This window comes from Sarcophilus harrisii, chromosome 2 (assembly GCF_902635505.1).
Source record: "Sarcophilus harrisii chromosome 2, mSarHar1.11, whole genome shotgun sequence".
NCBI classification, from domain to species: Eukaryota; Metazoa; Chordata; class Mammalia; order Dasyuromorphia; family Dasyuridae; genus Sarcophilus; species Sarcophilus harrisii.
This window is the reverse complement of record NC_045427.1, coordinates 617,940,410-617,955,844: the sequence shown is the minus strand read 5'-3', so window position 1 is coordinate 617,955,844 and position 15,435 is coordinate 617,940,410. Positions and strand designations below refer to the sequence as shown.

The following is a 15,435-nucleotide window of genomic DNA, read 5'->3' as shown; positions in this document are numbered from 1 at the left end:
CACGTACATGAGTAGTCAGGAAAATCAGATTAGCTGTGTCTGAAAATAGATGTCGTCTTCTGCATTTTAAGTTCACCTCCTCTCTGACTCTTTATCAGTTTACAGAGGTTTTCTGTTTCCTCTGAAACTGTCCATTGGTTATTCCTTATGGCCCAGTGATATTCCATTCTCATTCAGCAATTTGTTTAGTTGTTCTCCAATGGGAGGACACCTCCCTTAGTTTCCATTTTTTGGCTACCATGAAAAGAGCTACTATAGATATTTTTATACATGTGAGTTCCTTTTTCCCTTTTGATTTCTTTGGATTATTGGTCTAGTAATGGTATAATTGGTTCAACGTGCACACAGTTTAATAACTTTGGGGACCCAGTTCCAAATTGCTTTCCAGAGTTTGGGCCAGTTCACAGATCTACCAGTAATGTGAGTGTACCTGTTTTCCCTCAGTGGGAACGGGGGGGGGGGGGAATTGGAGATGAAGGGGAAACTCCCAGGTATAAAGTCTTTATGGGGAAGTAGAATCTCATTCATAGTTCACGATTAATCCTTTGAGTGACCCAGTAGCACTTCCCCGGTGTGATAGGAGGGAAACAGCCCCATAGAAGTCAAAAATTAGTCTCTATTCTATTGGTAGTTTTAGGATTAGAATTCAGGTCTTCCACCTCTCCATCTATCTGGAATCAGATCTGGAGACAATTCCTGGTTCTACCACATGCAGGCAGCAAATGATTTAACCTTTCTGGGATTCAGTTTCCTGGTCTGAAAAATGAGGGTAAAAATACCTGCTGCCCTCCTCACAGGGTTGTTGTGAAGGTCAAATGATATAGTAAAGTGCTTTTTAACAGTGAAGCATTATATGCTTGAGTTATTATATTATTATCTCTCAAATGACAATAAGGCTTTGTGGTTGGCTGCGATGTATGTTCATCTATTATATCATTGTACCTTCTGACATACTTTAGCCCAGTTATCCCTGTCTTTACAAGGGAGCAAGTAAGCCACGGTCCTTGTGAGGACGGTGAAATATTCAAATGGAAAAGCCAAAGATTTATTATAATATTGATCTTTCTGTAAAGGTTCCAAGGGACACTGGGCTTTAATTACCGGCTTCTGCTCCGGTGGTCATTCAAAGCCACAGTGGGGCTGTGGCCAATATTTGGCCACATGTGGGGCCTTGATTTATGGCTGGACCTGCTGCTTAACTTTGTGTTTTATCTCCTCTGTCTCTCCATCTTTGTCACCATCCCTTCCATTGTTCCTCAGGCTCACAAGAGTGGTTTAGCCAAATTGTATGCTTCAGTTACTCGGGAGAGCAGTTTCATGCCCCGATACATTGGATGCACTCACACAGCCTTAGAGGTAAGGCATGAAGTAGTCTGTCGGGAACGTTGTCTTGGGATAAGTAGTAACAAAATAGAGAAAGCTAGTGAATCACTATCCTCAGGTAGGAGAGGAGTGTGGGGACTACAGTTATAGGGAGAGGAAGGAATGGGAAATATCTTCTTTGAGGAAAATAAGGTACTATTGTGTGCAAGGGAGATGATTAGGGACCTTTCAGTGTGATCAGTGGTCAACAACCTCTTCAGAGACTGCTTGGGAAAAAAATAATAGCCCCAAAAGACAAAAGAGGAAGATAGGAAGGGGAAGAAATTGAGGAAGAAAAAAAATAAAAAGTTGATTTAGAGGAAAAAAAAAAGCTAATCTAACAAGAAGAATCCAGATTGACTCACAATATGCACATTCATAGAAATTAGCAGATGACAAATGGTTTTTGCTCCTAACCCTCACTGGTGGTCACAGGTTCCTTGTTTCTGTGTTGTTCCAACAATCCCAAATATCAGTATCTACCTGGATCTTTGGAAAAAACAAGTCTGTCCCCTTCTTGTCCATCATAGTTCCTGGGAAGCCCTCCTATCACCATGACACTTTACTATAGTGCTCTTCAGGAAGGCAGAAAGCACCCATCTTTTCAATGGAAAACTCCCAAGGAAATATCTTAGGACTGCCTCTACTCTCCTTGGTTTGCCAACTCCATTCCATTGTTCCTTCAAGGGGCAGCTTTATTCTCCCTATCTTAATGTCTCTATCAGCCACACTTGCCTGTCTTGGTCTGGGTAGAGACCGAGATTGAAATTGAGCAAAGAATCTGGGTATGTTCTCTCTTATCCCTCTTTTCTCATCTGTCTTTTCTCTTCCATACCATTTACCTCTCTCATCCGTATTTGGTGACTCCCTCTCTTGCTCCTGTCTCCTCTGGTCCATGTTGTGGAGTCCTGGAGAGTTCTGAATTTTTAGTCAAAGGACATGCATTTTAATCCCAACTTTGCCACTTATTACTTGAATGATCTTGGATAAGTCATTCATTCATTTGTTTGTTTAAAGGAGACATAATTTAGACATTTAAATCAAAGAAACTTAAGACCAGACTAAATACATTCATTCAAATACAATAAATTTAGCTTTTCAGTTTTATAATCATCAGTTAATAACAAAACTTTAAGTATAATTTCACGTTCTCATATACTTTCCATTCCAGTTCCCAGAGTAACAAAGTATTTTTATGTACTCTTATTTTCTTTTTATAATCAGGCATAATATCCGTTGTTTATAGAATATTTCACTTCATATTAAAACTGTTAATACATACTGTGGGTGAATACCATATTAAAACTCAACCCCAATAACTACAAAGTTTCAAAGAAAAGACTCGAAAGCATGGTAATAACTATTTGAACACTTGAGCTCTATGACTCCTTGTATGGGAGTCTACCAGAATAATTGGGAATAAGTGACTCTGGACTTGGATAAGTCATTTAACACCTTGGGTTCCAGTTTCCTCTAAATCCTCTTAGATGCAGCCCCTCTTCATTTCCTCTCTCGTCTCTATTATCTCCCTTATTCCTTTCTCCCCTTTCATCCATATTCCTTCTTTCACCCATCTCTCTTCTTTTTCACATCAGTTTTCTTCCTTCATCTTTGTCTCTTCTCCCTTCCATATTCTACTCCTTCCCTGTATCCTCTCAATCCCTATCACCTTCCCACCCTTTCATTCTCTTTCATCAGTAGCCCCTCTCTCATTACTGTCCTTTTCCCCAACCTTCTTACCTCTCCCATAATTCTTTTCATTGTTTCCTTTCTCATCCTTATGCTTTCTCCAATCCTTGGTCTCAATCTCTCTTCTATTCTCGTTCTCTCTCTCATAGCCCTATCTCCTTTCCTCCTCTCCCCCCATTCTCAGCTCTCTTCCATCTTAAGCTCCTGCTACATTATCCCCACTGATTTCTTTACAGCAGAGAAAGAATTGTCCCAATCAACACCCTGATGTGTGCCTCTGAGGAACACTTTCCTCCCTCCCAAACACACACACCCTTTCTCTTTCTACATCAAAGCTGTCAGGCTAGAATTGATTTGAGCTCTGAGGCAGAAGTTGTCTAGTTTCAGATTCTTAAAGAATCAATGACCATCACCCCCACTCCTGCCATCTTTTTCTTCTTTTTCTCTTTGAGCTAATATCTCTCTTCATCAAGTAATTAGAGGTTAAAGGTGACTGATATTTCCAGATGCCTGTGTCCTAGTTTATTTGATTGTGTTTTTTTTCTATTGTGTTTCTATCCTACCAGTGCCTTAAGGAACACTGGGAAAAATTGTCCATGTGTTCAAATTCCCCACTAGCCTGCCATGGTCCTTAAAAAATACCTTCCAAAGGCTTCTCACTGATATAGTAACCTTCTCACTAAGAGAGGGAACTCATGTGTTCTTCTTACTACAGGGAGTTTTCTTTTTTTTTCCAAAGGAGGAGAGGCAATATGAGAGCTCTTGAGGGAGAAATCAGCTAACAATAATTTATTAAGCACCTACTATGTGCCAGGAACCATGCTGGAAATTTTGAAATACAAATATAAAGAATTAAATATTCTTTATTTTCAAAAAGTTGTCATTCTAATGGGAAAGGTGACTATATGAAAAAATATATACAGCACAAATAAAAAATTTGTAAATACAATTATTTGTGTATAATACAAAATATTATACCTACTCTATATACACAATATATAGTACAAACAGAAATACAAAATAGTTGGGAAGGGAGAGCACTAATCATTGGGGAGATCAGGAAAAACCTGATCACACAGAAGATTGTGTCTGAGCTGCAGATTAGAGGAGGAGAAAAGAATTAGCGGTAAGGAAGGAGTGATTTTCCAGGGATGGCATTAGCCAGTGCCAAGGTATGTAGAGGGGAAATGAAGTGAAGTGGAAAGAGCCCAGAAAAAGAAGGGGATCACAGAGAAAAATAGCTGCTTTTTGCTAAGGTTCAGATCTACTAAATGATACTCAAGCAGTTGAACATTGTGGACAAAAATGAGAATGGGAATTCTACACTCCTTGGGGCATTAAGGAGGAGAGGGGTTTGTGTTTAGATAAGGGCATAACTGATGGGAACATAATCACTTTGGGAAACTGAGGCAATTTGGGGGTTAGGTAAAGCTTTCAGTGCCCCTTCACTCAGTGTCAGAAGGTTTCCTGGAGACAGTCTGCTAACATGGCTGTTACCCATGTGTCTCCTCATGGCACCAGGAGCTTTCCATGCCTCTTTTTCCATTTTAGTCCTTCTGAAAGGGCAGTGCCTAAAGAAGACTTGAGAATATCTCATTGTAGGGGTCTTCTAACAGGAGCGGGGCCATGCTCTACAGTATCCTTTGGCTCCCTTTTGCCCCAGGGAAAAGTCCATTTCCCCCAGTAACTGACCCACAGTAATCTTCCCATTCCATATTCATCAACAATCCTTAGGACTTGCTCAAGCCATTCAAATCCCTCAAACTGTAGTCCTAAACTGTCTTTTCAGGATTATCTCCTCCCCTATTCATATAATCAGCATATTTCCCATATAATATTGTTTCAAACACCACCACTCATTTAAACATTGTAATCAAACTTCATAGTAACATCATGAAACTAGGAAGATGACATCCCCAAGATACAAATCAGCTTGCTAGTGATTAGCCAAGCAAACTGGCTGTAACATTGTGTCCCTGAACACCCTGTTTCCTTGTAACCAGTTAGGCAGGATGTGCTTGCCCTCCCTGTTTCCTACCAGCTTTGCCCATCGTTTTGCTCTTGCTTGTGCTGTTCCCTCCAACTGCAATGCCCTCCCTCATGTATTCATCCTTCAGTGCCCTCTTAATTGCCACTTCCTCCTTGAAGCCTTCCTAACCCCTAATAATTGTAGCTCAACTTTATATAAATATACATCATCTCATTTGGTCCTCAGAACAGCCTGTGAGGGGGGTGTTAATATTGCCTGCATTTTACAGAGGAGGAAACTGAGGCACTTAGCTATGTTGAGCAATTTGTCCAAGGTCACGGAGCCAATAAATTTCTAAAATAGAATGCAAGCCCAAGTTTTCATAATTCCAAACCCCATGCTGTATTCATTATGCCAACCTGTCTCTCTGAGACAAATGTGATCAGAAGCCCCATAGCCCTTTGCTTAAATCTCTCATGGCAGCTATCACATTCTGATTGGCAATGAAGTGATTCATATCCATGTTTTATTCTTCCTGCTAGACTGTCCTCTGGGCAGCGAGGTTGCTTAGTAGATAGACTGCCAGGCTTAAAGCCAGGAAGATCTGATTTCAAATTCAACTTCAGACACTTGCTAGCAGTTTGACCTTAGGCAAGTCACTTCATTTCTCTAAGCCTCAGTTTCCTCATCTGTAACATGAGGGATTTGAGTTAGCTAGTCTCTGAGGTCCCTTCCAACGTTGGAGATCCGGGACCCTCACCATTTGACCCCATCTTTCCATCCTGATTTCTTTCCCCAAGCCAGATGAAACAAGCCCCATTCTCTCCAACTCCTCCCACTGGCCATCAGTTCAGAGAAGTTGCCTCCATGGAAGGCTTCTCTTCCAGAAGCAGGTGATTACAGGAGCAGCCTTGGTAGGGGGTGAGCCAACCAGAGAAATTGCTCCTGCTAATCCCAAGGATCTGAGTGGGGGCAGGTATCCAATTCACAGCACACCAGTCCCAGGATAAGTGTGAATTACCATCTCTTGCCTTTGGCACCTTCCCCCAGAAGCTCAGCTAGGAGTCCTCACCAGTTCAGAGGCCATTTCTGCCTCCCCCTGTGAGTAATAAAGGACCCACACCTGCCTAGTCACATGGTCGTCCAGGTCCATCTCAGCAGGAAACCCAACCTCTTTGTCTGGCTCCTCAGCTGACTTTACCCATAAGCAATCTTGGTGGTTTGAGTGGAGTAGGGCTGGGAAAGAAAGGCCTCTCTCACACACTTTTCTCCCCAATTGATGCGTGAAATTCCACTATTATGGAATCTTTTTTTGAGTCTTTAAAGGCTTTTCATTCTTGAGTTCCTTGATGCCATTCAAATAACCCCAGAAGGGAGAACTCCTTAATGTTCCTCGGTTTGAATTTTCCTGAAAATTAGTTAACTACCAGCTAAGGGAGAGACCTTGAAAGCATAAGCCAGAAGACTAGGGCTCGGGCTGAGAACTGAATGAGGTGGAAGGAGACCACAAATGAACCTCTGAGACTTGACAGTTTTGCCGAGAGGGGACCACCCTGTAAGTTTCTTTACTAGAGCCATATGAAGGAACCCATTCCAAAAGAGGAAACTTTCATGAGGTTGAGTTCCCTCATCTGTAAGTAATAATATTTATAGCTGGCATTTATATCACATGTGTTGAGATTTACAAAGCAGTTCACATATTGTCTCTTTTAATCTTCACATCAACGGAAGGAGGAGGTGCTATTATCATCCCCATTTTACAGATGAGGAAACTGAGTCCTTGTCCAGAGTCACACCTCTAGTAAATATTTGAAGTAGGATTTGAACTCTGGTCTTCTTTACTCTCAAGTCCAGTTGCTCCATCTACTTCAACAATGATAAAATGTATGCTAATAGATACAGTACTTAAACTCACTGGGTATTTGGAAGAGAGTGTTCCTTTAAAGCACTATAAAATAGTTCTGTAGTATTTTTGCAACAAAAGTCATGACCGTGTTTAGTGCTTCCTAGTTTAAAAGGGGGCCCTTACATGTACCTCTAGACAGACACACAGCAACAGTATCAAGCATTATCTTCACCATTTTGCAAGGAGAGAAAATGAAGTCCCAGAAGTAAGGGGAATTGGTCAGGTTCACATAACCTGTGACAAAGCCAGTATGGAATCCTAGATTTCTGACCTCCAACCCATACTCTTTTTGCTTTATCACATCTTCCTTCACAATATAATGCAATTCAATGTCAATTGAGATGGTAAAAGGCCAGAAAGAGGAAAGATCGGTCCAAACTATATTGATCTGGAAAGACTCCCTAGAAGAAGTCAGTCTTGATTTGGGTCTTGAAGGTAGAGGGGCGGGGGAAGGGACATTCTGGGACTGACGAAAAGGTTAAGAATGAGCCTGGCACATTTTGGCAGGCAGGAAACCTCACTGGAGCAGAAGGTGCACATTAGGGAGTTGAGAGTGGAGAGGGAGCATGTTTAAGCTGAGGATGGCCAAAACTGTTGAGTTGAGGAGGTTGAACCTTTGGTATGAGAGAGTTGTTCCCTGATTCTTTCTATGTCCCAAACATTCATTCACCTTCTATTCTTTCCACTTTCAGGTCTTTCTTCGGGGAATCAATGAACCCCTCGCCAACCCCTTTGGCCCTATCATGGTGGTTGCCCGTGTCATTCCCAACTACAAGGAGTTCAAGTAAGTAGAGAATGTTGAAATGAGAGAGTGAGGGGCCATAATGTCTTTCTCCTTTTTCTGTTTCTGATAGCAGTCCTGCATTTATCCATAGGTGAAATAGGCAATTGCCTGCATAGGTATAATTGCAAAAAACTTAAGAAGCCTTTAAAAAAAAAGATCCCCTTGGCTATGAATGATACTTTGAGATCCTTTCATAAAGTAACAAATTTCTAATTCTACACAGAAGGCTCAAGCTTGGAAGTTTTATGACCCTGGGAAGGAATTCCAAGGAAAGAGTCTCACTGAAGAACCACATTTAATCTCAGAGCTTAATAGGGAGAAAAAAGCTTGAGGAGCTTGGAAGGGAGAAGGTCCAGAGATTGGGGGGAAAGGAAGAAAGAAAGATAGCCACTACATGGGTGCATATAAGATAAACCATTTGTTACAGTTTTATCTGGAGATGGCTAAGTAACATGTGATGGTTGTCAATGGACGGTTTTACCTAATCAGGACTTCAATTCTTTGCTCAGAAAACTCCCATTCAGATCAGGGAAAGTGGGAGTTAAGCTCCTGAAAGAATCATTCTTAGATAAATAATCATCTTCATAGGAAACAAAGAAAGATAATAATGTATAGTAATAGAAAATATGGCAGAAAGAACAATGGAATTTTAATCCTAGTTCCACTACTGATTTATTATATTCTCTTAGCCAGAATATTTTCTTTCTCAAGAGTTCAATTTAGGCATCTATATAATGGGGGTGATAGTGGCTATCTTACCTATTTCATATAATCAGTGTGAGAATGGACTTATATAATGGATATGAGAATGCTTTGGAAAGTGCAGTGTGCTCTACAAATAGGAATGACTGTTGTGTTAATAGGCTGAATAGATTTTGCAGCACAATGCTGAGGAATAGAGACCTAGTATTGGAGTCAAGAAAACCTGGGCTAGAATCTTCTGCTACTTAGAATCTGTGTGACATTGGCTGAGTTATTCAGCTTTTCTAGTTCTCATTGAGAACCGTGGGCTGGGCAGTCCTTGAATTCCCTTCTAACCTTGAATCTAAGTCCTGTCTTTTGATGATGTGTTTCCCACATTTGGTCCTTTCAATTCACAAAACATTTTAAAGCACTTCTTATGTGCAAAGCATAATATTAGGAGCTAAGGTACTCATGAAAGAAGCTGAGAAATTCAAAGAACTCTTAAGTACAAGTAATTTCAAGGGTGTGGATGCTGAAATAAGTATGGTAGTACGTGAAGGGGCAAAGAGCCAAGTACCATAAATGGTAACTTAGGCAACAAGTAGGCCCCTGAAAATTCTGATATCCCTGATTCTGGAGTCCTTTGCTTCTTTTCTCAGGTTCAATGTAGCCATTGATTGAGTGATCAATTATGTAAAAAATAACCAGAGTCTCCATCAATAAAAACACCCATAATAAGACCAATGTTAAGAGGCCCCAATCTAATAGTAAAAGCACTTAATAAATAAAGTAATACAAGTAAAAAGATGAAGAAATCAATGGTACAGTCATTCTTTATCCGTCAAATACAAATGGATATGACCTCCTTAAAGACTTCTGAAGACTGGTTTAATCCTCTCTCCCAATCCTATGAGACTTCCCAAAATATTGAGAACTGACCACAATCTCTTTAGAACTCATAATTCTGTGGTAAAGGCTGTCTGCTTTGTGGAGTTCTGTAATCTTTCTGGGTACATTAGGAAACTTCTTGGAATGGACTAGAGATCTCTGAAGCCTCTTGTTTCAATTCAAGGGAATAAGGAAAGGCTTCTCCTAGGATATCTCATGTAAAGCTGAATCTTGAACACAGATAGAGATGCTCAAAGATAGAGGTAAAGAGGGTGTGCATTCTAGGTGAGGATAACAGCTTTACAGAGGATCCATAACAGGAGATGACTCACCAAGTCTGAGAAGCAGAAGTTAGTCCAATTTGACTGGAGCGCAGAGTAGCTGAAGAAAATGTCCATTACTGACCTGGAACAGGAGGCAGAAGTCAGACTGTAAAGGGCTTTAAATATCAGGTCAAGATGTTTGTTTTATTCTAGAGGCAATAAGGAGCCACTAGAGATTTTTTTTATAGATTTTTATTGATATCTTCTGCTTTTCCTTCCTGAGATTTATTTTTGTAACTCTCTTTCCTTCTCCAAAAGAGCCATCCCTTATAACAAAGAATCTAAAAAAGAGGAAAAATGAGCAAAACTAATCAAAGAGAGACCAAAAAGTCTAACATTATAGGAAACATTCCATACTCACAGGCTCCAACATTTGCAAGGGATGGAGCAAGGGTGAAGAAGGGGTATGTTCTCAAATGTTTTCTTTCGGGATTTTTATAATTTCGTTGCTTTCAGTTTCAGTGCTTTATGTATGATCACTTTTTTCATTTACGTTGTTGTAGCCCTTCTGTATATTGTTTCCCAGCTTTGCTTATTTCAATTTGCATCAGTTTGCATAAGTTTTCCCATGAAACTCTTAGAAGAATACTTCTTAGCAGTGTTGATAGTCCTTTATATTCATGTGCCACAATTTGTTTAGGTATTCTACAATCAATGGAGATCTACTTTATTTCCAATTCTTTGTAGCCACAAAGTACTGTTAGAAATATATGCTGTTTATGAAACTTTTTGGGGCTATGGCCACCTTAAGGCATATGCCCCTGAGAAACCTCTGGGCTCACAATTTCCAGACATTTGAATCATTTTCTTTGACCAATGTCACATTGCTTTCCAGAAGTGGTTGACCCAATCCCCACAGAAGATTCTCAAACAAAAATATGACATAGTCAGACATATGGTTTAGGAATATCATTCTGGCAACTATGTATAAATGGCTAGGACAAGCGAAAGACTATAACAGGTAAACCAGTTGAAAAATGGTTGTAAGAGTATGGGAAACAGGTGATAAGAGCAAGGACCAAGATGATGGCCACATGAGTAGAGATGGTTTGGGTGTCTTATTGACTTCAGGGACTTTTTCATGATCTATTACTCAGGAACTCATTGCGGAGATTACCCTCGGTACCTTACTTATGGTTTTACAATGCTCAGCCTATTCATGTAGTAAAAATTACAGTGATCATTTCCACTTCTATATAGGAGGCAAGTAGAAAAGGAGGATTGTTGTGTCTGTTTTAAAACTGAAGAAATGGATGCCCTTTAACAAAATAGCACTAGTCAGTAGATGAGTTGGGGCTCATATTCATGTCTTCTGTCTTGGTTTCCCAAAACTGTGTGTCAGTGGATTTCCGTTTCCTCATCTATTATTCTTATAGAAAATAAGGACCTATGCTAAATGAGAGGGATTAGGCTTGCTACTCACTTCTTGATCTAAGATGAAAGACCACTGTCCACTTCCAGGTGCTCAGGAGAGCAAAAGACTCCATTTGTTCTGCTCACCCTTAATCTTTCTTTTCTTCCCTAGGGAGACAAAGTTGAACAAAGAGCCTTTATCTTTGGGGCTGCCTATAAAAACTGTCAACTTTCCGAGCCCCTCAGTGCTGGCTTTTGATGTTCCTCGGACCAACAAGCAGGGATACCCTCAGGTCAGTATTTATCCATCTGTTCATTTATCTATCTATCTACTCAATGGCCAATATTCATTCATTTCTTCTTATATTGAGTAAGCTGGTATTCATTTCCTCATCTATTTCCTCATTTATTCATGAATGAGAAGCAAGTAGAATTGTAAAGTACATAAATTCAGGACTGAAAAGTCCTTTAGTAAAAGGGTGTCTCTCTCATGGAAGTTTACAAGATATAAATGCTTAGGGGCAGCTAGTTGGTGCCATAGCGGATAGACTCCTGGGTCTGAAGTCAGAAAGACTCATCTTCCTGATCTCAAACATTTACTAGCTATGTGTGACCCTGGACAAGTCACTTAAGCCTTTGTGCCTCATCTATGATTCCTCATCTGTAAAATGAGCTGGAGAAGGAAATGGCAAACTACTCCAATATCTCTGCCAAGAAAACTCCAAGTGGAGTCACAAAGAACTGGACACAACTGAACAAGATTCCTTCTAGTTCTAAGTCTCTACTTTGATGATCTCCATGATCCTTCAGCAGTTATCATTGGAAATGTGTAAAAGACAGGTGTTTTGGGAGGTGAGAAGCATGAAAAGGAGAGAAGAGTAAGAGGATAACTCTGAAAATACCTTACTTTGTAGGGGTCAGACTGGCCTTGGGTAAAAAGGGGTTCAAATGTTTATGGGTTATGTCAGGCTTAGTGTTTGGTGATGATGACTCATCTTTTGAACATGGCTTGGACACTGGCTTTTTTTTTGCTATTATTTATTTTTCATATTAAAGCTTTTTATTTTTTCAAACCGTATGCATGGATAATTCTTCGACATTAACCTTGCAAAACCTTGTGTTCCAATTATCTCCCTTCCCACCCTCTCCCCTCAATGGCAAGTAGTCCAACATATGTTAAACATTGTAGAAATATATCTGATATATGCATAAATATTTATACAATTATCTTGCTGCACAAGAAAAATCAAATCAAACCAGAAAAAAGAAACAAAATAAAATGCAAACAATAAAAAGAGTGAAAATGCTATGTTGTGAACCAAACTTAGTTCCCACAGTCCTCTCTCTGGATGCAGATGGTTTTCTTTGCCTGGACACTGGCTTTTACGAGGGGGTGACATCAGAGAATCCTGACCAAGAAGAAATATGAAGAGGTACTGTTTGGGATTAAAACCCAATCCCAGCTCTTTGGCTAGTTAAGAAATAAGAAAGTTTAACTGTTTGAAAAAGCTCCCTCTCCTCTACCAGAGGGATTCTCATAAGTGAGCATCCCTTAGAATCTCTCAGTCAAGTCAGAAGACTTTCCCTTCTCAAAGTCCTCCCCAACAACCCCAGGACAAACAGCAGTCCTCATTGCTCTGTGTGTGGGGGGGGGGGGAGAAGAAATGAAAACCCCAAGTGTTGGAAGAAGGGAATGAATAATATGGTGCCTTCTTCAGAGCAAGCAGGACCTATCACCAAGAAATTGAAACAAAAGCTCAGGGTTTCAAGGTCCAGGCTCTTTCTGTTCCTTTCTCTTAGGAAAGTAACGGTAGTGGACTGGGTCTTCCAGGCACTGTCTCTCATTCCCCTCTCCCCACCAAACAATTCCATCCTCACTCCACTGTAACAGGCTTTCTCCCCCAACTGCTTCTCAGACAACTGACTGGGTCCTGAGACTCCACAGTGAAAGCTTCAAGCCCTAGATTTTAAAAAATCGATGTCTGTTTCTTTTCACTCTTAAGTGAATTATCAGTCACTTGCACCCCAGTCATCATTTCCTAAGAGTCAGTTTTGAAAGGATGTAGGGGATCAGAGTAAGGAAGCTTTAGACGCAATGGGGCAATGGGAAGGAAATTGCTTTCTGACCAGAGAGAGGGGACAATGAAAAAGGGAGAGTTTATAGTGTGTCTCAAACAAATATTGAATTCACAGTTATGCCAAACAAATAACCTGGGGAAAAGTCCCTTTCTTTCCTCCAACCCTCCTCCTCCTATAACTGTCCTATTTGCTTCAGGAAAGATCCAGGAAGGGAAAAATGGCCACCCTTCCCCATCAGGAGAAGGAGCAGGGAGGGATACTGGCAAACTCTAATCAGAGATTTGTACCCATAGAAATCCTGACCTTATATTAAAGACCAAGACTTTTGAAGGCTGATCACAGATAAAGAAGAATAATTGGTAGGATAAAGGGGAGTGTGTGTGATGAGAACAGAAGTTGGAAGAGGGGGAGAGAAGAAATGAAAACCCCATAGATAGGAAACCTCATTCTCAACCAATTCTCAACTGTATTTCCTGTCAAGAGCTACATACTTTGGACATGGCCCTGCATTTAGCCAGTGAATTATTAACCAATCAGACTGAGCCCATGAGGCCGGAGACAATCAATTTTAATGAGTATTCTTCCCCTCTGGGATCTCCATTGTGATTGCCACTGCTGCCTCTTGGAGCAAGTGTGATCCAAGCACTTCCAAATCCAATAATTAGTAGTTTTCCCTATTATTCCCTCCTTGAGTTATATGTGGGACTTCAGGTCCAGGGATAGTTGGCCACTTGCTGAAGGGCACACAGTATAGCAGCACCTGTGTTGTGACCGCCAATTCGATGCTCCATGTAAATACAAGAAGAGGACAGGGACATGGCACTGAAAGGTCTTAGGCTGAGAGTTCTCTTAAAGGGTGCTTTGCCAATAGCAATAGCACTTGTGTAGCACCTACTATGTGCCAGACACTTTACAAATATCTCACTTGACCCTCACAACTACCTGTAAGATAAGTGCTATTTGTATCTCCATTTCACAATTGAGGAAACTGAGGCAGAAAGAGGTTAAGTGGCTTACCCAAGGTCAGTATATGAGGGCAGACTTGAACATTTCTGGACTCCAGACCCAGCATTTTATTCTTATTTATTTATTAGCTTTTTTTATTTTCAAAATATATGCATAGATAGTTTTCAGCATTCACCCCTGCAAAACCCCATTTTCCAAATCCTTTCTCCTTCCATTACCCCACCTTCCCTTAGACAACAAGTAATCCAATATACATCAAACATGTGCAGTTCCTTCTCATATGTTTCCATAATTACTATGCTGCACAAGAAAAATCACATCAAAAAAGGGGAAAAATGAGAAAGCAAAAAGCAAGCAAACAACAATTAAAAAGGTGAAAATACTATGCTGTGATTTACATTGAGATCCCAAAGTTCTCTCCCTGGATGTAGATGGCTCTCTCAATCACAAGTCCACTAGAATTGTAGACTTGGCATTTTATCTATTGTTCCATGCAGTTGCCTTCCTCCTCTTCCTCCTCCTCTTCCTCCTCCTCCTTCTTCACAACAACCTCAGGGAGGAGGTACTATTAATCCTCATTTAACAGGTCATGAAATGTGATTTGTTCAGTCACATCATTAGTATCTGAAGAGTATTTGAAGTCATTATTTCTTGACTCTAAGTCCAATGTTCTGTTCATTTTGATACCTAGCAATTTTTGTTTCTATCAGTGATGATAATGTGATTAGATAAATTGTGTCCTGGAAGCTATTAAAGACTTTGGGATACCCTGTAGAGTGTTTTTCCAGGAACAAAGTGCCTTCACTTTGGCATTGTCTCATTTGGGGCTTACAATGGCACATGACATAAATATTTGTATTCCAACTTGACAAAGGACAAGACCAAGCCTTGGAGAAGAGAAATGAGTTTCTTGTGCTCTTGTAGCTAATAAATGGTAAAGTCAAGACTCAAATCCAGATCTTTTGCCTCCCAGTGAAGTGCTCTCCCCAGCACCTTGGAAGGAGCACCAGACTCATCATAAATCTTGGTATATTTGGCACTGGATGGCAGAGGACCAAGTGGCCCAGCCACTCCTCCTCAAACCAACTGGTATGGTCTATAGGAGATGGCATATTTCTAACAAGTTAAGGTTAGTTAGATTAGTTTGTTAGTTCCCAGCTTCTTAAATTGTAGATCTCATAACTGAATATGGGGGTTGCAAAATTATGGTTTATTATCAGTCAATATTTGATTTGTATACCTGTTATATATATATATATATATATATATATATATATATATATATATCCAGAATCATGCAAAAAAGGGTTGCATATAAAAAGCATCTCTGATTTAGCTCACTAGCTGATTCACTTTGTGGACATTTTGGTTTGATTATCCAACTCCCACTCCAACTGAAGATGTTCTCTCTCTTCACAATTTCCCTAGAACC

The 15,435-nt window shown here is 40.2% G+C and overlaps 1 protein-coding gene across 3 annotated transcripts in view; it reads left to right on the top strand.

Annotated features, from left to right (window-relative positions):
• The window catches only part of CCDC33 (coiled-coil domain containing 33), a 205,347-nt gene that overhangs the window by 70,353 nt on the left and 119,559 nt on the right, over positions 1-15,435 (top strand). For all 3 annotated transcript variants that reach the window (XR_004232550.1, XM_031956621.1, XM_012545514.2), the window contains exons 5-7: positions 1,261-1,356; positions 7,619-7,710; positions 11,131-11,251. Coding sequence is in view for 2 of the 3 variants with exons in the window: in XM_031956621.1 (XP_031812481.1) it covers positions 1,261-1,356; positions 7,619-7,710; positions 11,131-11,251 (309 nt within the window). In the remaining variant the exon portion in view is untranslated. The remainder of the gene's footprint in view (positions 1-1,260; positions 1,357-7,618; positions 7,711-11,130; positions 11,252-15,435) is intronic.